Raw genomic sequence first — 25,524 nt, forward strand, 5'->3', positions numbered from 1 at the left:
ATTCATTGAAATAATCCAAATTTCACTAATTTAAGCCCCATTCATTTCAGTACGTCTTCCTTTTTGTCAGTATGCAACCTAGTTGCTTATTAACTTTGGGTCTATAAAATAATCTCCTCCTCCTCCATCTTCTTCTTCATGCTTTGCTGCTTCCAGATAAGACTAGAAAGATCATCCTGCTCAATCTTTTTCCTCTGCTTCTCTAAATATGCACTTTCCCTTCCTAATGTCATAAATCAAACCGATAGGGCTGCCACATTGAAACATATTGTACTCGGGAAAGGAAGCCAAAATTGCCCTAAAGAACTGTCTTGAAAGCAGGCAGGAAAAAAATGGATTTTTAAGACAGAATGGCCTCTCAGAATGAGGCAGCTGACACATGGATGGGATGCAGTGCCAGGATAAATTCCCTTTCCTGCCAGCACTGGTTGTGTAACAGAGGCTGTAACAGAGGCTTTGTCAGGTAGTGTAAAATTCTGCCTGTGGTCCATTGGGGAGACTGACTTGGAAAAAGTACCATTTGTTTTCAGCCATTTGAGTCAATTTGCTGTTAAAAAAAAAAGTAGCACGCAGAAGGGTAAACTTCCAGACTTTCTCAAAATGACTGGAATTTGAGCATGTTTAATACTTAGATGATTGATACTTCATCTGTTTCAAAATCTACAATTTCTATTCATGTTTACCAGTTGCTTTTAAGATTCTGGAATAGAATGAAATTATTCTTTTGACAGAAAGTTAACAAAAGGAAGGGTCTTTGTCTTGAATTTAATCATAACGGAAACTGGGTTCTCTTTGAGGGATTAGCAATCAAAAGAACTGATAAAATATTAAAAAGGCATCCCGGGTTCTTTTGGCAAACAGCTTTTTTTGAGAAGTATCATGTGAGAACAACACAAGGCCTGATGAATTCAGGATTTGTCAGCGGTTTCAAAGAGAATGGGTTAGAGATTCAGTTTTCTTCCAGATTAATTTAATTTAAATTAAATAGGAGTTGCAGGCTAGAGTTCTTTACGTTTGCTTAATAAGTAATAATCTGAAGGCAAGTATGTAGATATCCCAGTACTCTACTTTTAAAAGAAATTTAGCAGGATTTGAGTCCTAGTAAGAGCAATGTTTTAGGGACGCAGTGACTCAGTGGGTTAGGACGCTGAGCTTGTCGATCAGAAGATCGGCAATTTGGCGGGTCGAATCCTGAGTGCCGCGTAGCAGAGTGAGCGCCTGTTACTCGTCCTAGCTTCTGCCAACCTAGCAGTTTGAAAGCACGTAAAAATGCAAGTAGAAAAATAGGGGCTACTACGGTGGGAAGGTAACAGTGCTCCGTGCGCCTTTGGCGTCTAGTCATGCCCCTAGGCATGACCTAAGGAAGGAAGACCTAAAATCAAGTCCATCCTCCTGCACTGGGTGACTTTGAGCCACTTACCTTTTTTCCTCCAATCTGTTTCATTAGGGGAAAATTGAAAGAGGGAATGGCAGAATATAAATTAACAAATTTAGGGGGTTGGCTGATGTTCTCATCTGGAGGAGTGCAACGATTTTTGGTAAAGCAACTCGCCTCAGTCTGCTTCTGCCTAATAAAGAAGTATTATATAAACTAGGCAACAACTGGTTGCTACTCTCTTCTCCCCCTCTCTCATGCCTTGCTGAAATTTGCACTTGCATGCATCATTAAACAAAGTCAGTCCACTCCCCTTCTCATTCTTCGCAACCTCAAGCAGAGAAGACCGGCAATAGTACTTAGTTTTCCCCACAATATCTAATCGAACTGCAACCTCCCTAATAAGCTGATAAAGCACAATTACTCCAAGTAATACAGAGCACTGGCTTGCCATGAATTATCCTTCTGTAAAAAAACAGTGTAGGAGGCACATTGCTTAACTTGTAGGTGGGCATATGCAGCTCCAGGATCCTTTGTGATGTTCCTCAGGAAGAAGCCAAAGAAGACTTGCAAAAAATTAACAATCCATTTGCACAAACCTGGTGGATCCACTAGATCAGGGGTCCCCAACCCCCGGTCCATGGACCGGCACCAGGCTGCAGCAGAAACCAGACCACGCAAAACCACGCCCCACCTGGTCTGTGGGAAAGCATCTCTCCACGGAACCAGTCCCTGGTGCCCAAAAGGTTGGGGGGGCTGCTACACTAGGTAATACTCATGATTCCACTACATGTGGTGTATCTCTCATTTTTAACTGTCTCAAAGGTCCACAAGCTATTTTTTTTATAACATTGAGTCTTATGATAGATAATCTCCTTCATCATCTTCTTTCAAGTCGATCAGCTTCTTTCCACAGACTTAAAATAATACAGGTCAAACATAATGGCAGCAAGAATTCTTGATACTTCTTTACAGTTTTGTTCAATTTATTATTTTTTTGTAGTCTGTTCATAAAAAAAATCCAGATATAAGTTAATGCTACAACATATTAGTGTTGATTAGTTAATGGTTGAGATACTGAGTAAACCAAAAAAGGGCTATCGAAAGGAGCACTTTTGTCATTGGTGATTCTCTTAATTTTGATTAAGGCTATATCCTTTATTATGCAAAAAAAATGCTCTGAAATACTCTCTGTGCAAAAATGCTGCCTCTTGTGATATTTTCATTATTAATGCAAGGTCCAAGCAATCTATAAGCAACCCTCACACATATTTATACTTGTGCATGCCTAAACAGAGGGTCTAACCGGGCGACTCGGCTCTCTGTATATGTTCAAGTCAACAACATGCCAAACAGTTTTGCAACTGTTACAACTTGAAGAAGCATCAGAGGAGTATTGTCCTGCTGTTTATATATTATCCCCACAATTTCCTGCTATTTTATGATTGCAGAATCTCTACAACCGAGATAATGGAGAAGCAGAAAGAGCTCAGCTTGACTTCTGAGATTTTGAGCTAGTTTTCAGGATAGTCGCTTAGATCGTTTATCATAATTCATATGATAAAACAAAGGACAACAACTTCCCAATGTGGTTTTAATAGTACATTTTTCTAACTTTACTTGCATATAAAAATTCAGATCCTAAAGAATAAGGCATGGATTTTACAATCAATTTGAATTGGAATGAATCAGTCTTAACATAGAAATGAAAAAAAAATCAAATAATACAGATGGCTCTCTTTTCCCAATATCTACCATTTCTCTCTGTTTTATTCTCCTCTGAGTATTAATTTTGCCCAGCTATTAAATGCAGCTCCTGAGTAGACACCTCTAGGAAACTGAGTGAGATTCTTCCTGAATTTTGAGCTAGAGGACTACATGACTGATTTCAGCCATAAAGTAAATGAAGCAGAACTATACAAAAGAATTTGTTGTTTTCTTATTATTCGTTCATTAATTCCCTTGGAGATGCTTTTATAAAACCTGCACTGTTCTGTTAGCAAATGTATCTCCTTGGGAAAGACTCTCTCTTATTTGGCATAATTTCATTGAACAAAGCATGAATTATTGTGGGGGGGTTTTGTGATTGGTAGTTGGGTGCCAGTTGAGGTTCTGTACTCGGTGAATGATTCCCCCTCCCCAAGTACACTAAAAACAACATAGAAAAGTCAAGCTAAATATTGGTCACTTGTATTTGGATTTTCCCATAGTGATTACCATGGGAAATGGGAGTACATTTACCTTTGATAAAATCTGGATTAAACCTCTCCCATCAAAATTCTCTCAAATGTGTATTCATAGGTCTCATCTGAGTTTCTAAAGCCTGGAGAAGCTTGTTCCAAGATTAGCTGTTTATGACATAATTGGGACTATGATTTCAATAAATGATAGCATCATTTCTTCCAATATGATGATTAGGCATTCACAACAAGCTAGAAAAACAGTTCCTTGGACTTCCTAATCTGTAGCTAACACTGTCTTGATTTCACATTTGGGTTCTTTAATCCACATAGCACTGGAGTAAGGAAAAGATTCTATGAAAAGACATAGTGGGGTTGAGAACAAAACAAAGATTTAACCTGGAAAAAACTATTGGAAAAGTTGTTGTAACATATTTCACGTTTTTCGTAGCACCGAGTTGAGCAAAGTATATATAGCCCAAAGTATATATAGCCCAGTGATGGCAAACCTTTTAGAGACCGAGTGCCCAAACTGTGACCCAAAACCCACTTATGTATCATTGGGTGCCGGGTGGGTGTGGCCAATTGGGTGGGCATGGCCCATTAGGTGGGCATGGCTGCGGTGGTAACAGCAAACTGGGTGGGACTAAAAAGTTCAATCAATCAATTCCAACTTTGTGAGATCTTTTCTTTCCCCGCGAGAAGTTGAAATTGATTGATTGAACTTTTTTTTTTTGCACATGGTGACGGAGGCCTAAAGCGAAAAGGTTTTATAAAACCCAGCTGAAGGCCTAGGACTGGGGTGACGGCGCGTGTGCCCACAGAGAGGGCTCTGTGTGCCACCTGTGGCACCCGTGCCATAGGTTCACCACCACAGATATAGCCCATTGTCTATATATACAAAGATGATGGTTCATTTCAGGAAGTATTCACATTATGTATTCTTCTTGTTATCTCTTGTTATTCTATTGCATTTTGTTCTTTGTAGTATTTTTTCATACAGACTCGTGGAAGTCTTTCAAATTTAAGGAAAAGCTCCTTATCAGAAATATGCTATTGAATTTCAGTGGCACATTTTGGGAGAGTTTCAGGGGCCACAAAAATGGGTAGATGAGTGAAGATCCACCCTTGTTTTTTGTGGTCTTGGAAACTGGTGGTACGTCTTGGTATTCCCCACCCCTCGGTGGATGCTGTTGTTTATTTTGCACAAGATAGGACATAGCTGTAGGTGTTCAAGTTATAGGATGATTGATTGATTATGTGCCATCAAGTGATCCTTAGCAACCAAATAGATAGGTTTTCTCTATGAATTAGTCATCGACTTACAACAGTTCGCTTAATGACCATTCAAAATTACAACAGCATTGAAAAAAGTAACTATGAGCGTTTTTCACACGTGCAACCGTTGCAGCTTCCGCAGGGACATGTGATTTACATTCGGATGCTTGACAACTGGCTCACATTTATGACAGTTGTAGTGTCCCAGAGTCATGTGATCACCTTTTGCAACTTTCTGACAAGCAAAGCCAATGGAGAAACCAGATTCACTTAATGACCTTGTTACTAATTTAACAACTGCAGTGATTCACTTAACAAATGTGGCAAGAAAATTCCTAAAATGGGGGCAAATCTCACTTCACAAATTTCTCACATAACATAAATTTTGGGCTCAATTGTGTTTGTAAGTTGAGGACTACCTGTATTATCTGACTGCTATATAGTTCTTGGTGCAACTCTCATTTGTGTAAGGCTGTATCAAACTTTCTGGTCTGTGATCATAACTCTGACTGAAGGAAACTCCTAAAAGAAATCTGCATACACATCAGGGAATGATCAGGGAACCTCTAATCTTTATATGTATTAAAAAATAAACTTGTACAGATAGTAAGAAAATAATTTTTGGAACTCTTTTTTCTTTTTTGTCTCAAAACCGCCCCCAGCTAGCTGGATAGTATCTGTAAATGTATTCACCAATACTCATAGCAAATCTCTTTTGGCAGCTGAGCATCATAAGAAGCACTGTAGATCAGAGGCCCCTAACCTTTTGGGCACCAGGGACTGGTTCCATGGAGAGAGGTTTGTTCGTAGACCGGAGGGGGCGTGAGTTCATGTGCTGCCTGCATTCTGCGGATTGGGCTTTGCTTGTTTGCGCGGACTGGTTTTTGGCATGCCATGGACAGGTGCTGGTCTACGGACCAGGGTTTGGGGACCCCTGCTGTAGATACTGTTCATTGCAAATTATGAGGACATAATAATTTCAGAAAGAGGAACCTGGTTATTAGGAAAATAGTCTACAGCAAAAGGTAAAGGTAAAGGTTCCCCCGCACATGCGTGCTAGTCGTTTCCGACTCTAGGGGCCGGTGCTCATGTCCGTTTCAAAGCCGAAGAGCCAGCGCTTGTCAGAGGATGTCTCCGTGGTCATGTGGCTGGCATGATTAGATGCCAAAGGCGCACGGAACGCTGTTACCTTCCTACCGTAGTGGTCCCTATTTTTCTACTTGCATTTTTACATGCTTTCGAACTGCTAGGTTGGCAGAAGCTGGGACGAGTAACAGGCGCTCACTCTGTTACACGGCACTCGGGATCCGACCCGCCAAACTGCTGACCTTCTGATCGACAAGCTCAGCGTCCTAACCCACTGAGCCACCGCGTCCCTTCTACAGCATAAAGGATGATTTTTAAAAAAGACCTTAAGGAAGAACTGATATTATGCTTTGTGTAAAGGGTAGCATTTTCTTGAATGTACAGCATTAGCATTTAGGCTTATACTGTATACTGCCCCATACATCTTTACAGCACTCTCACAATGTAGAAACATTCTTTTGCATATTGTCCTCAACAATCTCATCATCTTCCACATTGCTAGACTAGGACTTATGATTTCTACTATGATGCCTTAACTGCTACGCCAAACTGGCTTTTGCTGAATCGTATCAACCCAAAATAGCAATTTATCTGGTTGTTTAAACTATGTGGTTTGTTGAAAGTTTAAATTAGTCAAATTTAATGACTGCAACTTGAATTTGATGTCAGTAAAAGTTATCATAGTTAAGATTAAGATTAACTAACTACTCAGGGAAGTTATAATCAGAAGCAGAAGCAAAGCCTTTTAATGTTTTCCTAAAAGACAAGATGTAATTTATCTAGAGACCTCCCCCTTCTCTATATATAATCTGCTAATCATTTATGCCTGCTTGTATTATTATGGGAAGATGCATTAATATAAACATTATAACAACAAAATGAACAACAAAATACAGTGAAATAAGATAAAAAAACAGAATTTAACAACTGGATTTTCATTACTGCGTGACGGCAGCTATTTTTCTTCCTCCTCCTCCTCCTCCATCATTACATTTGCCCTAATTCATATTCATTTCATTACTTTTAAGATTTAGTAGCTTAATATTTTTGCTATTATCCTCCACATGAAAGCTTCAGAAAATAAGATATGGAATTTATTTTGCATTAAAATTGGTATTAATAAATATCCACTAAGCTGCTTATTATAGAGGATTTATTTTTAATGGAGAGTTGACAAATCAAATTTGCTACCTTTTGAAAAAAAATTAAGTGAGTAGTTTCTACAGTACAACAGTGTTTGTGTTGCAATGCCAGTTTAGGCTTTACCATCGATTCAGTCCAGAAGGCAGATCTTTTTATCACATTCAGTTGACAATCATGGATGGTGCGATTATTGTGTCTATTCCTTTCAGCCCCCATCCCACATCCTATTGGAATAAGCCTTGGAGAAGTGCTTACTAATTACTCTTGACATACTGAGCAGACAGTATTTTAAATTAGAATAGTATCAGTAAGTCTTTTACAGATCTTGGAACATAATATTTTATTAATGCAGATATACTATAAGTTGCTTCTTCTGAAAGTTGCAGTAAGCAATAAATGTATTGATAAAAATCCTTCAGTAACCTTTCTTCCAGGCTGGAACTCTGCAAAAGCATTAGTTGTTGTTGCAGAAAGTGAGCCAGCCCAGGGCACGATCTGGAAGCTGATGCATGGAGCCAGGCAGCTTTTTCAACAGAAAAACTGAATAGGAGATTTACATCTTTGGTTAGAGCAGGGGTCAGCAACCTGAAACAGTGAAAGAGCCACTCGGAACCGGTTCCCTCACAAAAGGAAAAACTGGGAGCCGCAAAAAATGTGTGCACATGTGCGTACATGCGCGCATGCGCAAAAAGGGTTTGACTGAAGAGTGGAGCCAAGACGAGATATGCACCTACCCTGCATATTTGAATTGATTGGTTGAACTTTTTTAGTCCCACTTTTTTTTGGGGGGGGGGACTGCACATTGCAGAGGACTGGGAGCCGCAGGAGATGGCTGAAAGAGCCACATGCGGCTCCGGAGCCGCGGGTTGCAGACCTGTGGGTTAGAGGGTCATTGTGGCTCAGAGTTAAGATATTAGGCTAGGACCAAAGTAGCTAGGTTCAAGTCCATTTTGCCCAGGGATTGAAGGACAGTTTTTAACTAGGAGCAGCATTGTTGTTCAGCTTATTCAAAATTCCAAAATGGTTCATTAAATTTGGGCTAGTCAGAAGAATGCTCATGTTTAACAAAAGAACAGAAAGGATGGCCATCATGATTTCTTCACCCTGTGCTTATGTCATACCAATTTGACATTAGCAGCACACATAACAACAATGCAGGTTGGTGAATACACATTTAACATTACTATCATCATTATTATTATTATTTTTAGTTGGTGGTGTATTGAGTTGTGAAAAAAAAAATCTCACCATTGTTTTCCTTTCTCAGGTTAGCTTAATGGCTATTCCACTGTAGAGCTCTGAGGATCATTCTCTGTGTCTCTGTATGTGTGTGTGTGTCTCTCTCTCTTAGTCCAATTCCAATTGTTGGGATAAAATGAGAACAGACTGTAGTATCTGCCAGAGTTGTGGGACTTGGGTAGCATACAAGTTTCTTAAATCATCGTCATCATCAGCGAAGTTTATTTATTTATTTGGAAGATTTATAGCCAGACTCTGGGTGGCATACATTACATAACCCCAACAAGCAATATTACAAATAAAAATCATACAATATCAGCAACAAAAAATGAAATCCATAAGCTAACACAGCAGCAAGAGGCAAGCAGGGCCCACCAATGGTAGAGATGACTATTGACCTTCCAGAAGACTGGCTCATCTATTTTCCCAGTCCAATGCCCAGGGAAAAGTCGAATTTTTAAAGCTTTCCCAAAAGCTAACAGGGTCCAGGAGCAGAGAGAGGTCATTCCAAAGGGCAGGGACTGCAACTAAAAAAAGCTTCAGAGAAAAGGCGGAGTCTAAAGGTAATAAAGAAATATACATGCTGCGTTTTAAAAAAATAAATAAACGGCTAGAGCTCTTTTTAAAACAATTCAGTGATGTTCTCTATTATTCAGGCTGTAAGTGGGGTTTATATTTATATTTGAAATGAAAGTGACGGGTTCTTGGCTGTGGCTTTAATACCTGCCGCCATGCCAGATTTACACCTTTTTAGGGGCTGAGTATAATGCATGTGTTCTTGGTGATCGACAGTTTGGCATAAGTGCCGTGTTTGAAAATCACCTTTATAAATATGCAAAGTGTTAATCAGCAGGACTGTTTCAATATCTCAGCGTGGAGGGTTCTTTTCTATTATACATTAGCGTTATAGCAAGAGATAACGGAGCATGCATAAATATTATCAGATCAAACTCAGGTTGGCGTATTAGAATAAAATTGAAAGAATTGTTAAAAATAATATTTTCATTGGAAACAAACTAATTCTTTTCAAACAATGTGATCTTTTGAAGTGGTACCTTTTAAAAATCATTTGGGAATTATGGATTGTAGGTAACAATAATAACATTAACGTTGTTGGAAGCCATTGCAAGCCAGCTGATCAACTGCCTGTGTCAATGGAATATTCTCATTCTTTCCCAAAGCTGCCTCACACTCCTGCTTTGGGGAGTTCCCTAATTCCTTACTCATGAGCATTAAAGGCAGAAACTAATCATTAAATATATGTATTAAATGTATTAAGTATTAAATGTATTAAATATTGACTGAAATTTAGAAGAGTCTTTTGGAGTGGGTGGCTATTGCACATCAAATCAACCAATGAAGTATGCTGCAGCCATTTTAACCATTCCTTACTACAGTCTGGCTTAACAATTAAACTATAGTTTGTTCTTATTTGAATTGAAATCATAAGGTAGGGGTCTTCAAACTTGGCCCTTTTATGACTTGTGGACTTGGGCAACTCCCAGAATTCCTCAGCCTGGCTGAGGAATTCAGGGAGTTGAAACCAACAAGTCATAAAAGGGCCAGGTTTGAAGACCCCTGTCATAAGGAATCTAACAGCATCTTCTCAAACTAAAACAGTTTTCCTTATTTCAGTTCATGAGAGCTTGGGCCTTTGATATTAGTTTGTTAGTTTGAAAAGATGCTGTCAGATTCCGGATTTTTGACTAGTGTACATCCCACATTCTTGGTCTTTCTCCACTAGTCCTACTTCTTCAGCACTATATCAAAGGGTAATAAAGATTGGCAGAATCTTTGAAGGAAATGGTTACGACATCTATCATTTAAATCAGTGATCTACTTCCCCCCCCCAAAAAGAAGTCTAGATTTAGCCTTGGAGAGACCTCTTGGGGACTGCACTCCAACAGATAGTTGGAGCCATGAGAGTAATTTAATTTAAATTCATTTTATTTGCATTTAAAATAAATTGAATGAAATCGATATTATTTTCAGTGATTTAAAATGGTGGTGGTAGCTTTGGAGGGGTACAAAGGCAGAGAAAGTGAAGAATGTCTGGCCCTGATTCTCTTAACTGATTAATCATTATTATTTATTTCATTTCTATACCACTAATTCATCATGGTTTGTAGGCATGAAATCATAACATCAGAAATTTCCAAAGCCATGGTATAAGGCTTAATAAAGCAATGGTTTAAACTGATAAGGTAGGGAGGATTTTCATGAAAAAATATGTTGTCTAAAATAATGTTTTTGTTTTGGATGAAAACTGATGCATCTTTTAAAGGCGGGGGGGCGAAAGGATACATCTAGATTTGTGTGGCAGAATTTTAAAAACCCACAAGTTAAATAAAAGATGTTAACAAAATGCAAATGAAAGTGGAGAGTTGGATTTGAGATGGAATTTTGCAGTTTGCTGTTTGATTTAGATGAAAGAGTGGATACTGCTGAGTAATATAATACTTCTAGAGTTAGAAAGATATGATCTGAATTGGGGTGCCATGGATATTTGTGGTATGATAAAGTCTAGGTTAATGCAGATATTTTTTAAAAAATCATTCTGTTAGATATGCCGTACTTAATATACAGACTAGTGCAAACCTGGACTAGATGCATTGTAGTTAACTGGCTCTGTAATATTTTCTTGGGTTGATTTCAAGAGAGAGAAGGAAAAAGTGCTTTAAACTCTCTGCAGAATAGCGTAAATGGCAGGTCATTCAACTAGGCCACAGGTCGGCAACCTGCGGCTCCGGAGCCGCATGCGGCTCTTTGAGCCGTCTCTTGCGGCTCCCAGCCGCCCGGTGCGCGCGCACCTCTTCCAACGGGCAGTGGTGCGCGCGCACCTCTCCAAATGGAGAGTGGCACCGCCCGTTTGGAGAGGTGCACGCGCACCTCCCCGAATGGGCGGAGGTGCGCGCGCACCTCCCCAAACCTTTGGAGAGGTGCGCGCGTACCTCCGCGCGAATGGGCAGCGGTGCCGCTCTTTCAGGAAGCCCGCCGCGGCCCGTCTGTGAAGCTGCCGAAAGCGGCAGCTTAGCAGACGGGCCGCGGCAGCTTCCGCAAAGAGCGGCGCCCCTGCCCATTCCGAGAGGTGCGCGCGCACCTCTCCGAACGACCGGAGGTGCGCGCGTACCTCCGCGCGAACGGGCAGCGGTGCCGCTCTTTCAGGAAGCTGCCGCTTTCGGCAGCTTCCTGAAAGAGCGGCGCCGCTGCCCCTTCGCTTTCGGCAGCTTCCTGAAAGAGCGGCGCCGCTGCCCCTTCGCACGGAGGTACGCGCGCACCTCCCCAAAGGTTTGGGGAGGTGCGCGCGCAACTCCGGTCATTCGGAGAGGTGCGCGCGCACCTCTCGGAATGGGCAGGGGCGCCGCTCTTTGCAGAAGCTGCCGCAGCCCGTTTGCTAAGCTGCCGCTTTCGGCAGCTTCACAGACGGGCCGCGGCGGGCTTCCTGAAAGAGCGGCACTGCTGCCCATTCGCGCGGAGGTACGCGCGCACCTCCGGTCGTTCGGAGAGGTGCGCGCGCACCTCTCGGAATGGGCAGGGGCGCCGCTCTTTGCGGAAGCTGCCACGGCCCGTCTGCAAAGCTGCCGAAAGCGGCAGCTTTGCAGACGGGCCGTCGCCATCGGGCAACCGGGAACCGGTTCCATCTCATTTTTTAAAAAATGGCAGCCGCGTGCGTCCGCGCATGCGCAAAAAACCTTTTTGCGCATGCGCGTGCATGGACACACGCACGCGGCTCCCTCTTTTTTTAATTTGTGATGGAACCGGTTCCCAGTGGCTCTTTTTCTTTTTTAGGTTGCCGACCCCTGAACTAGGCTATGCTGACTCAGGAATTCTGGAAGTCCATGAGTCATAAAAGAGCCGAGGTTGCCTACCCCTGAACTAGGCCAACATAAGAACCAACATCTAGTAGGTGAGATAGCTACAATGTTCTAGATAACTTCATCAAATCTTAATAATCTGGATATCACCAAACTTATGATTAATTTTAAGTGATCTTTTGTGAACATCTTTATATACACTGTTATTTTATCTGAGGGTTTAATATCTGTGGTTTTTTTCCCCCAATGAACTTAGAGTGAAAAAGGGAAAGAGCACATGAACATATTGTGTAACTCTAGAAATTAGGTTTTTTTTAAAAAAAAATAACGTATGGCTATAAATATTTCAATCAAAATGATATTATCATGTATTTTCTCCCCCAGAAATATCGACAGTATATGTCTGGACTTCTGGCTCCTCCTTATGGTGCTATGGAAACTGGCTCCAACAATGATAGTAAGTACACAAGAAACGCAAACATAAAAATCTATTTGTGTCATCCATTCCAGTGACAATATTTGACAATAAAGGTAAAGGAAAAGGATTTTACTCAGCTAGTCTTATATATAATAAGCTCTGTTAATTATGGTGAAACTGGGTAGATAATAGATGGATGGATGGATGGATAGATAGATAGATAGATAGATAGATAGATAGATAGATAGATAATAATCAGTTCCATTCATAATAAATTATCATCATTCATGCCAAAAGCTTTGAAAATCAGTCATACCCATGATAATCATTTTTATGAAGAGGATCATTGATCAAGGCAATCCTACCATAAGGCAGCTCTTCTGAGGTGTCATGAAAAGGCAACAAATTACTTAATTTAATCAATAACAATTAAAAATTAATAATAATTGTTCTTGTCAGGGAGGGAGAGGAATGTTTGTAGGTTTTTGTAGAAAGAAGTTGGCTAACTGGATATTGAATATATCTTGGATACCAGTTATTAGGAGTAAACAGTATTTACTACTTCATTTCAGCAGTACAAAGCCTTGATATTTTCTTTGTTTATTTATTGATTTTATTTGTACTTCACTGCCATCAAAAAGTCTCTCAATGGTTCATATGCATTAATAATGTAATAAAACATTCATGGTAAAAGAATATAAAAATAATTTAAAACAATCTATAGTGAGTGTAGAGAATGGCCTTGAAGGACAGACAGAAGATCAGTTGCCAAGGCAATGATCAGATAAATAAGGCTTGATCTTGGATCAAAAAAATGATTCACAAAAGCAACTTAGTTCCTCCTACTTTCTAATTAACATGAAGAAAAAGAGACAGAGGAAGAGAAGCACATTTAGATATGCAAGCTTGATGTTAGCCCTATCAGATAGATGAGACCTAAAACTATTTTTAACAGAACATATCAATAATAATAATAATAGTAATCATATCAAAATAATTCATTATATTCACTACATAATCTCACAATTATTCCATCCAGTCCAGTTAGTTATTACCCCCAGGACTGTACAAATAACTTAGTTTCTACTACCTTGAAATTGAAACCTGATACCTTGAAAGCAATAGAACAGGAGCAAACCAAATTTCTAAGAGAGATTGTTCCAAGGCATGGGTATACCCACAGAAAATGTACCTTTATAACCCTCTATCTCTCTACCTCACAAAATTGGGGAACCATGAGCGAGTTCATCCAGAGTGTCTCAGTTGGCCCATGGGACAAAAAGACATTCCTGCATGTACTCTGGTGCCAAACCATGGAGGGCTTTAAAGGTCAACGTAGCACTTTAAATTTCAATTGGAAGCTCATAGAGAACCAATGCATGGCCTGAAGTACAGATGTTACATGCTTATGTTGACAGGTTGTTGCATTGACAACAACAAGGCCATGTGTTCTGGATCAATTAAGGGTCTTCAGAACTGACCCTGATGCTCTATCTATTGCTTCAGCTACAATGGAGCAAAGTGTCCCCTGGGCTTCCACCTCATGAGTCCAAGAGAGTCTCAAATCACAGGCCTCCTCCCTCAGAGTAGTGCCATCCCATTCCAAAGACAACGTTGTCTGTGTACCTCAGCAATTAAATCATAGCTCTAACTAGCTTGAATTCGTCTTCAATTTGTTTTGTCCCATCCCTCACAGACTCTTGACAGCATCTCCCAAGTGGCTTGGGATAATGATATATAGTTGGGCACCATCAATACGTATGATACCACATCCTGAACCAATGGTTATCCTCCCCCCAGCATTTTTGTTTAAGTGTTAAACAGCAGGGGGAGAAAGCACTGAACTCTGTAGCACCCTACAAATGAGCAACTGCTTGACTGATGTCTCTTCCCTACCCCCTCTAAGGAAAGATGTTAACATTGTGACCCCCAGGCTTTACCACATGGACCCTAGTCAGGAATACTCAAGACTTTGGTGAAGTTGAATAACAAAATATTAGACTAACTAGTCAAAGTAACCAGACATGGGATCTACTTGTGGCCCTTTCCTTAAAAGTGAATAGGCTACCCTAAACAGGGTTACCAGATAACACCCTTTCCAATATAGTAAAAGAGAAGTAATGATTCTTTCTGTCCATTATCCTCCTAGGGTAGGTTCAGACCTGAACATATAGCCATGGTCAGTCAACTTATATTTTGTGTTTCTCCACTGGTGCTTAAGGAAAATCATCCCTTTGCAAGGATTCAAAAGTTGGTGAATGGGAAGAAGGAAATTCTTCAGGGTTTACTCCCCCACCCCAAAACATCACAGTGATAACTTACGGTACTTGGCTAAAGGTCTTAAATTGCAAGTATGTCTTACGTTGCAACATATACATCATATGTAACGTACTGCAAATGCCTCATCCAGTCTTTACACAGGAATAAAGACGCCTCCATGTGGAGACTTAAGAGACTTAAGATTGAGTTCCTCACACTTTCTTCCTTTATTTCTTTATTTTTCTCACCCAGAGAATAATAAGAATCTAATTCTTAGTTATGTGTATAAATGTGTACGGTTAAAAGGAATAAGAAGCCTGACCATCACTTCAGCCAAATCAGTAGCCTTGTAGGCAGTATTCAGACAAGCATCTGGTAGAGTTCCAGGATGTAAAAGGTTAGGCAAAACATCAGGCTTTTCTTGCCTCTCATTGAAATAAATAATCTTGGGCAGGTTGCCACCATTGAAGAGCCTACGACCACAAAAAGGTATCATTTGTTACCTCAGAAGGATTCAGTGGGCTTTCTTCAGTATTGTGTGTGATATCAGATAGAACGTCCATTGTGACTCATTACAGTATTCTTTTTTACAATTACTACAAGCACCTACTGAATATTATTGGGGAAATATTATCCTGCTGCCAGATGTGATCAATTTTTTAAATTTAATAAAAGAATTCCTGCATCTAGTTGAATAGGAGACTTCTGGGAAATACCAGAATTGTAATCTAAATTGGCAAATTGAAAAAGCATCTCACAGGAAGACAGTTCCAAATTACCCGTCCTGTTGCCAAGAAAATACACAGAAATGGATATGAAGTGACTCAAAGAAAGATTAGCTCAAAGGAGACTTCATGTTTACTTTTATCGTTCAACAATAAGATGTTTGTATAGGCTTAAGAAATATCTTTCCATAGGCTTAAGAAAGAAGCAAGCTGCTTTTACAAGTTTTCTCTTTGTTTTAAAAATATTTAATCTAGTCCCATCCACTCCCGTTAATTTGTTGTTTTTTTCCTGAAGTCTGTATCAATCTTGTTCCGTTGCTTTTTTAAAAAAAGCCAGCATCAGATATCAATCACTGTGTTCCTCAACCATTTGTTCAGTGGCCATGGGGATTTTAAATGATTTAGTAAAGTTTATTTGAAACATTTCCTGTTTTTTTTCCCCTTGAAAAAGTAAAAAGCTGAAGGATATGCTGTATTTCAGACATGTCAAACACAAGGCCCGGGGGCCGGATCCGGCCCGCAAAGTGGTTTCATGTGGCCCGCGAAGCCATCCTGGAAACAGTGAGGGAACGGCCCCCACTGCCTTGGCCCTGGCCCAGAGACCCTCCGTCTGCCAGAGACCCTCAGATCTGTCCCACTCCTGCCCAGGCCCCCATAGGCACCCTTGATGCGAACGATGTAGAGCTGGCCACGCCCACCCAGTAGGCCATACGCACTCTAGCCACGCCCACCCAGCCCCCTGAGGGCAACCGCAATGCTGATGCGGCCCTCAATGAAATTGAGTTTGACACCCCTGCTGTATTTCAACTTCTGGAGCAGTTGGACAGGATCCTTAGCCTCAGTAAACAATTTATACTATGATGACAATGTTATGCTTAATTAAGGTTCACGGTATTAGTGAAAAGATACTCTCAAACAGAGTAGGAATTGTTAATCCATAAGCAATAAATCTTAATATATTCCCTATTTTCACAGGGATGCCTGACAAGGAGAATATGTCTAATAGTAGCCTCTGTTCAATCTCTAAGAACAGCAGTAAGGTAAATAATTTTGTTCATTTTGTTTTGGGGGGAGGAGAAGAAGCGCCAGGCATCACCATGCATATAACTAAATTTATTTCTTGAGAAAGCAATACAGGTAGTCCTCGACTTACAACACATTGTTTAGCGACTGTCTGAAGTTACAACAACACCGAAAAGAGTGACTTATGACCATTTTCCACACTTATGTCATTGCGGCATTCCCATGGTTGTGAGATCAAAATTCAGCTGCTTGGCAACTGACTCATAGTTGTGACAACTGCAGTGTCCTGGGTCAAGTGATCATCTTTTGCGACCTTCTGACAAGTAAAGTCAATGGGGAAGCCGGATTCACTTAACAACTGTTACTAAATTAACAGCTGAAGTGATTCAAAAACAAATGTGGCAAGAAAGGTCATAAAATTGGAGCAAAATTCACTTAACAAATGTCTCACTTAGCACCAGAAATGTTGGGCTGAGTTCTGATCGTAAGTTGAGGACTACCTGCAGTCAAAGCATAGAAATGCATACACTGATATTTGTAAAAAATGTGTATATTTTAGTAAGGCAAAGGTCTACACACATTTTCACCCATGGCAGAATAAATACATCAAAACACAGGAAATACCAGTGTCACTATGATTAATGTGGAGAATAAAAATAGACCTAAGAGGAAAATACTCATTTCTGAGATTGAACTTGTAGAAGCATTCTGTTTGTATACCATTGATTGGAAAAATATAACTAAACCAGTGATGATTAATTTTGACAGGATAAGCCACTTCCTTACTCTGTGGTAATAAGATACTGCAGATAGAAAATATAAATTGATTCATGTTTAGTTAAATTCAAAGTTTCAGAAACTAATGAGCATACATTCTGCATGCCTGAATACCTAATCCCTCTTGTATTAAAAACAACAGCAACAGAGCTCTGCACAACGCATATCTATAGATATCCAGCCCTCTTATTAGACAGAGTAAGATAATGATCGAAACGGAGATGAGCACCAGCCCCTAGAGTTGGAAACGACTAGCACGCATGTGCGGGGGAACCTTTACCTTTACCTAAGATAATGATCACATCAGACAATCGATGGCAAGGAAGAAAAATTGATACTGGAAGAAAAATTGTGCTGCTTCATTAAACTGATCTTTGTCTTCCGGTATGGTTGTTGTTGCATACTGGGTTCGTTGCTTCAATGGCGAGACGAGGCGAGTGGGTTCAGCAAAGATCATTGTTTATTGCTTGCAGGATCTGAACTGAGAAACAGGGCTGCTAATGCAGCAATTTATACCCTGGCGTCTAGGCGGTGGCCAATAGGTTTAAAGCAGCCTATTGCCGTCCTAGAGGCAGCCAATGGCGGCGCTGGAGATGGGTTGTCTGAGGAGCTGGGAGCCGTTAGCCAGCTTCCCTGCTTAAACAACCTTCCAGCAATTAACCCATGTGGTGTTCCCTTAACAAGACAAAGCCCAATACATTACAGTTGTGGGTACTTTTCTTGTACCAATATTAAAGTAAAACTCAGTTGACAGCATAGCACTCGTGTCAGAAGCAACAAGGTGGTTCCAGGTTGACACGATTAGCCGGTGACATCACCATTGCCCAGGGGATGCCCATTTGGGGGATCCTTTCATGTCCTCGGTGTGACAGGAGCTCAACCCTGCCCCATCGCAGCACTCAGGTTTCGAACACAGGCTTGCTAACCTCCTATCCAGTGTCCTAATGAGCCATCGTGCTTCTTAAATCAATTGATGTCTTTTATGTGTAGAACAGGGGCAAGAGGCCAATATGCCTTTCAGCTCAGGCAGCCCAATATTTCAAATTAGGTTTGCACTTTTAAGATTCGGTTTATATTCCTTGGACCAGCTCGGCTGGTGAGGCTCGTTCCATACCACTCCAGTGATAATGTATCCACATTGTTCAGAATCTTTGTGAGCTTAGACCTTCGTCAAATGGTCAAATAAACAGAATGCCACATGTAATCACACTGGGTACTGGATAGAAATTGGAAATGTTTTTTTTAGTTTTTTTTTATTAAAACTTTTTAATAAAAAAAAACTAAAAAAAAATTTGGTGGAACGTTCAAAAGATTTTTAAGAGAAAGATAAAGTTTTCTCCACAATTGTTTTTATTGGGTGTTGTGGTAGATTGTGATGTTAAAGAAACTAATTTGATGTTGAACATGATAACAGCAGCATGGTTACTGGTGGGACAATATTGGAAGAAGGATAGTTTGCCCACTATAGAAGAATGGGTGTTTAAAGTTTCGAATCTTGCAGAAATGTCTAAGATTTCTGCTTATTTGAAAGATCATTCACAGGAAAGATATATTTCAGTTTGGAGGAGATGGATAGATTATATTCAGAACAAATATGGGACTAAAAAGTTCCATTTAGCTTATGAGTAGATTTTAGTGGGATATTGTTATTGGTACTTTGTTTGTAGTTATGTTAAAGGAGAGTTAAAGCACATTATGAATTTGGTTAATTGTATATTATGCATAATTTTTATTTAGAATATGATTATTATAATTATAATCCTGTATTTAGCTCTGGGAAGTGGGGGGGGGAAAGTGGGCGGGTTTGGGGTGGGGGGGATTTGGGGATATATTGTAAAACTTTGTTTTTGTAAAACTTTTTAATAATAAAAAAAAAGAAATTGGAAATGTTGGTGGAAGCCGAGCCGAGCTGGGGGTTTAAAACTTGTTTCAACTGTGGAACTTTTTGTTTTTAAAAAAAAATCCCGGAAACTCTGATCATCTGGCCAGGCTCTAGTGATAGAAAAACGGCTCGGTTTAAGTGAAGCTTCTCTTTCACATTTCCTCTCTCCCATGTTCTAATAATGGAATCCTAGTTTTCCATTGAACACCATTTGAAAAACCCTGTTGTAAGGACGGTAATAAACAGCGAGGCCATTCCAGAAAATATCTACACAGGATTTAAGGGGAGAAAAAAAAATCCAAAAAACATAACCAAACATTTGCAAAGATTTTCTGGAGTAATTTCATCTTTTTAAAAAAATAATCATGGAATTCTAAATTAATCAATAACCAGTACTGAAGTGCAGTGACCATGGAAATCTGTATGGTATCCATCCTGAGAACAATGTTTCACTTTTGGTTTTAGATTGAAAGACGTGTGTAACTGAGCCAGTATTAGGTCTATATGTTTTGTTCTTCAGTGGAGTCCCTGCCTCTAGAATAATATTTTTCAAAAGATCCAGAGAGCTTTCCACCCTGATGATTTTTCAGGATGCTATTAAAGATCTAGCTATTATCCCAGGTTCTGGTTAGAATAAACACCGAGCTTCTGCTGGATGGATATTTTTTTGAAGGGGAGGGTTAATATATTTCTCTCTGAGGCACTAATTATTTTGCTTTCTTTTATTGTACTGTAAGCTACCCAGAATCTTTTTGAGCCAGGCAGCTGCTAAATTGTCTGTCTGTATGAATAAATGAATGAATGAATAAATAAATAAATGTCTTCATCGCCGTGGAAAAATCATGGACCCTAATTTCTAGCCTTCAGAATTTAAAGATAAAGTGATGAATTTTTGGTAGCATAATGTTTTGCCGCTCTAGGTGGAAATTTATGTGTTAAGCTAGGGGTAGGCAACCTTGGCTCTTTTATGACTCGCGGACTTCAACTCCCAGAATTCCTCAGCATGCCTGGCTCAGGAATTCTGGGAGTTGAAGTCCACAAGTCAAAAAAGAGCCAAGGTTGCCTACCCCTGTTAAGCCTTTCCCTGGCAAAACGCATCCATTTAGATCCTTCCCTTCCCTTCCTCAAAAGTTGTAAACAAAGATCCAAAATATTTTATCCCCTTGGGATATTACTTGATTATTAAATCTGTTCTTTCCTGTAGAAAGACATGACTTCTTATTAAAACTGAAATTAGAAAACAGCCCAATAAAACTGGGTTTATTTTTATTTATACGTAAAGATTCTGTGTTATAGCAGCTTTTTCTTAGTGCATCTATTTTTATTTCCTAGGATTAAAGAATTAACAAATCTCAAGAAGGAATGGTTTAGGCACAAGATAATCAAGGGACAATAACTGTTCCATTAAATATAAATACACACACAAACTTTTTCCTTCATATTCAAATCCACTGTTTCCTGTCTCTTCTGTTTCCCAGCCTAGACAGACTGATCGTTTTAAAACATCTTTTAAATCTTTAATATCTTTGCTAGCGTTGTTGCATCTCCTTGCTTTTCCTTCTGTCTTAGAATGTACTTCCCGCCCTATGCTCATCCTGCATGAAAATAAACACTCCTGGGTGGGATTAACATGTGACACTTTGTTAGCAATTTCCATTGTTATAACACAGGAAAAAAGATCAGGGCCCCCAAATATTTCTTTAAATCCAGGATGTGAGGTTCCTTAGGAAAATTGTAGCATCCTAAATTTGATTACAGTATAGATCAAGAGCGGGGAAGGGGGGGGAACTAAACTTACTTCAGAATAAATTCTATTGAAATTGTTGTGACTTTTTTCCCTTGGAATTGCATTGCAAGTATATTTTTATTACATCCTTTTAGAAAAAGACAACAGCGAACTCCTGTTCACTGTATTGATTTATTTTACATTGAATTACTCTTCAATATAAAAAGAAGCCAATGCTTTTCTAGCATAAACAGGGAAGTTTGTGAAGTGTTATTGAATAATTCTTTTTAAAAAAATCAATAGAATATAGGATATCATACATAAGATAGTGACAATAAAAAATTTAGACAAGATGACCTTAGGTGGGGCTATTGAAAGGATGAAAGGTGATGAAGCTATGAATGCACTGGAGGCAGAAAGCTGAGTAATAGTGCCACATAAAATAATTAAATAAATAAGTAAATAAGTAAGTAAATAAAATAAATAAAACAAATAAATCACTTGTTTCTACTTGGAAACCATGTTTGGACTTTGTGCTTCGGGTGGAAAAAATGATACTTTGATTTTAGGTTTTGCTGATTAGATAGGTTTGGTATTATAGAAATAGCTAGTACTGTAGTTTCCGGCGTATGAGACAACTTTTTAACCCATGAAAATCTTCTCAAAAGTCAGGGGTCGTCTTATACGCCCGGATGCTGAAACTTTAGGGACAGGGCTGGCTGGAAAACATGGAGCGGATCTTCCATTTAGTCTGCGCAGGGAAAGCGGGACCAATTGGAGTAGAAGCTGCAGTCTGTGATTTTTTACAGGCTGGGGTCTGGACGTCTTTCCTTCTAAAGTTGAAGAGCAGCTGTAGGCAGGTGGGGAATGCAAGAGCAACTTGAAAGGCAGGTGGGGAATGCCGTAGCCAGAGCAGCTGCTTAGCTCTAAGGACACATTTGACTCAGGAACTGGGCGGGCTGGCTGGAAAACCTGGAGCGGATCTCCCATTTGGTCTTTTTTTTTTTAATCCCATTTATATCCCGCCCTTCTCCGAAGACTCAGGGCGGCTTACAATTTAAAGCACAAATCAATGTGCTTAGCAATAGCCTTCATTCTATGTATATGCCTGCTTATTAGAGCTTTCACCCCCCCCCCACAAGCAGCATTATTACGAAGTCAGCTTATTGCTCCCAACAATCTGAGTCCTCATTTTACCTACCTCGGAAGGATGGAAGGCTGACTCAACCTTGAGCCTGGTGGGATGAGAACCTGCACTAATTGCAGGCAGCTGGTGTTACTTAAGGCTCTGCACAGGGAAAGCTTTAGAGTGAATTAGGAAAAGTGAAAAAGTGAATTAGGAAAATAGGAAACGGTTGCTGGAATTGGGTATGTGTAGTTTAACAAAGAGAAGGGTGAGGGGTGACATGATAGCAGTGATCCAATATCTCAGGGGCTGCCACAAAGAAGAGGGAGCCAAGCTATTCTCCAAAGCACCTGAAAGCAGGACAAGAAGCAATGGATGGAAACTAGTCAAGGAGAGAAGCAACCTAGAACTAAGGAGAAACTTCCTGACAGTTAGAACAATTAACCAGTGGAACAACCTGCCTCCAGAAGTGGTGAATGCTCCAACACTGGAAGTTTTTAAGAAGAGACTGGACAGCCATTTGTCTGAAATGGTATAGGGTTTCCTGCCTTAGCAGGGGGTTGGACTAGATGACCTCCAAGGTCCCTTCCAACCACTTCTTCTTCTTCTTCTTCTTCTTCTTCTTCTTCTTCTTCTTCTTCTTCTTCTTCTTCTTCTTCTTCTTCTTATTATTATTATTATTATTATTATTATTATTATTATTATTATTATTATTATTATTATTATTAAGTTTAATCCACTTGCATTGTTTTATGCTTACATGTTTGATGACAAACAGCCTTATGTTTATAGGTGACAGTTTTCCTAATAAGTACCTGCATGTCATAAGCATTTGAATTAAAATTACCATATTAAAATCAAATCTGATGTTTTTTAATTTTTATTTGGTGTACGTTGGAAGAGGGGTAGTCTTATACGGCGAGTATAGCCCAAACCCTATAATTTAACAGGAAATGTAGGGGGTCGTCTTAGACGCCCAGTCGTCTTATACGCCGGGAAATACGGTATATATTATACGAAAAAAAAAGAGAGGTTACCTTTTTGTACTGCCCCAAAAAGAATCAGAAATCAATGATTTCCCCCCACCACCCTACATTTTTCTCTTTCCCTTTTTCTTCCCCTATTTATCTTTATTTTCATTTTTCCTTATATTATTGTATTTTATATTTTGATAAACTAATTTAAAAACTGAAAATAAACAAATAAATAAACAAATAATAGCAATAGCACTTAGCCTTATATACCGCTTCACAGTGCTTTACAGCCCCCTCTAAGCGGTTTACAGAGTCATCCTATTGCCCCCAATAATCCGGGTCCTCATTTTACCCACCTCGGAAAGATGGAAGGCTGAGTCAACCTTCAGCTGGTTAGGACCGAACTGCCAAACTGCTGGCAGTTGGCAGTCAGCAGAATTAGCCTGCAATACCGCATTATAACCACTGCGCCACCACGACTATAAGTAAGTAAGTAAGTACAGTTGCAAGAAAAAGTATGTGAACCCTTTGGGATTACGTGGAGTTTTGCATGAATTGGCCATAAAATGCGCTCTAAACGTCATGTAAGTCACAACAATAGAAAAACACAGTCTGCTTAAAATAATACTACACAAACATTAGCTGTTGTCATGTTTTAATTAAACATAAGATGGAAACATTCACAGTGCAGGGTGGAAAAAGCATGTGAACCCCTAGCCTAATGACTTCTCCAAGAGCTAATTGGAGCCAGGAGTGAGCCAACCTTGACTCCAATCAGTGTGATGATATTGGATGTGTTGCTGACAGCTGTCCTGGCCTTTAAAAACACACACCTGTTTTGGGTTTACTGGTCTCAAGAAGCACTGTCTGATGTGAACCATGCCTCGCAGAAAAAACCTACGATCAAGAATTGTTGACTTGCATGAAGCTGGAAAGGGTTACAAAAGTATCTCCAAAAGCCTTGATGTTCATGTGTCCACGGTAAGACAGACTGTCTACAAATGGAGAAAGTTTAGCACTGTTGCTACTCTCCCTAGGCGTGGTCGTCCTGTAAAAATGACTGCAGGAGCACAGCGCATAATGCTTAATGAGGTAAAGAAGAATCCTAGAGTGTTAGCTAAAGACCTACAGAAATCTCTGGCACATGCTAACATTTTTGTTGACACATCTACAATAAGGAAAACATTAAACAAGAATGGAGTACATGGGAGGACACCACGGAGAAAGCCATTGCTGTCCAAAAAAAATATTGCAGCACGTTTGAAGTTTGCAAAAGAGCACCTGGATGTTTATTCTCTAGTTTATGGCTCACAAAATATATGATATAAGGTTTCGCTTTTCAAGCTGGACCAAATAATAATAATAATAATAATAATAATAATAATAATAATAATAATAATAATAATAATAATAATAATAGAAAGACTGTGGCACAGGCAAGCAAGGGTACTACCAATAGTAATAGGCACCTTGGGTGCAATCCCAAAACAACTGGAGCATCACTTGAACACCATTGGCATTGACAAATTCGCCATTAGTCAGTTGCAAAAGGCGGCCTTACTAGGAACTGCTTCCATCCTTCAACAATATCTGTAATACCATCAAACATCCACATCTGCCTATCCCAGGTCGTTGGTAAGGACTCGATAGGTAGACAAAAATGCCAAATCCAGTCTGAACATCTGGCTGACTGTGATGAAGTACAGGTAGTCCTCAACTTACAACAGTTTGCTTAGTGATAGTTCAAAGTTACAATGGCACTGAAAAAAGTGCCCCCCAAGCCACAGCCGAGTAAGACACCTGCCTGCTGGCCCGGCAGCGCTCTTCCTCCTGTCTGAGGTTTTCCTTGTGAGCATTTCTGTTGAGGATTGGCAGCGGGGGTGGGATGGGGGTGTTTGGTTTTTATTTTCCCCCGTCTGCTGGGTGGTTGCAACAGGTTTTGGTCACTTCACATGACCCTGGGACACTGTGACCATCATAAATATGAATCAGTTGCCAAGCATCTGAATGTAAATCACAAGACCCTGGGGATGCTGCAATATTCCAGTTGATCAGCGCTTCTTCTGGGCTCAGCAGAAGTGTCAGGATCAGCGCCGAGTTCCAGCTGGAGCCTGGCGCTGATCCTGGCGCTTCCGCTGAGCCCTGAAGAAGCGCCGATCAGCTGAAAAGTGGCGTTGATCCTGGCGCTTCTGCTGAGCCCTGACAGCCCTGCAGCTCCAGCTGTCTCTCGCTCAAGCTTCTATGGTGCTGCCACTGGTTCAGCTCATTCCCCCCCCCCCGCTACCACTTTTCTAGGATGGTCGCGTACCACCTGCCAGGTGCCAATGTACCACAGGTGGTACCCATACCACTGATCTAGTCCACTCAGCATGAAGATTAAACTGTAAGGTGTGAAACAGTTGGATCCCACTGCATCCGCATCAAGTTTTCCTTCCCATTGTTAACCAGCTTTTAGGTATTTGTCCACACTATAGTGGGTCTAATCTAGAAGACTTCAT

The 25,524-nt window shown here is 40.1% G+C and overlaps 1 protein-coding gene across 3 annotated transcripts in view; it reads left to right on the plus strand.

Annotated features, from left to right (window-relative positions):
- RAPGEF4 (Rap guanine nucleotide exchange factor 4) overlaps nucleotides 1–25,524 on the plus strand; it is a 179,818-nt gene that overhangs the window by 74,885 nt on the left and 79,409 nt on the right. For 2 of the 3 annotated variants that reach the window (XM_083348078.1, XM_083348079.1), the window contains exons 5-6: nucleotides 12,501–12,573; nucleotides 16,494–16,553. In XM_083348078.1, coding sequence (XP_083204204.1) covers nucleotides 12,501–12,573; nucleotides 16,494–16,553 — 133 coding nt within the window. Of the gene's footprint in view, nucleotides 1–12,500; nucleotides 12,574–16,493; nucleotides 16,559–25,524 lie in introns of all 3 variants that reach the window. The other variant, XM_083348080.1, reaches the window with a different exon arrangement.

The sequence above is a fragment of the Vipera ursinii genome (assembly GCF_947247035.1).
Source record: "Vipera ursinii genome assembly, chromosome: 1".
NCBI classification, from domain to species: Eukaryota; Metazoa; Chordata; class Lepidosauria; order Squamata; family Viperidae; genus Vipera; species Vipera ursinii.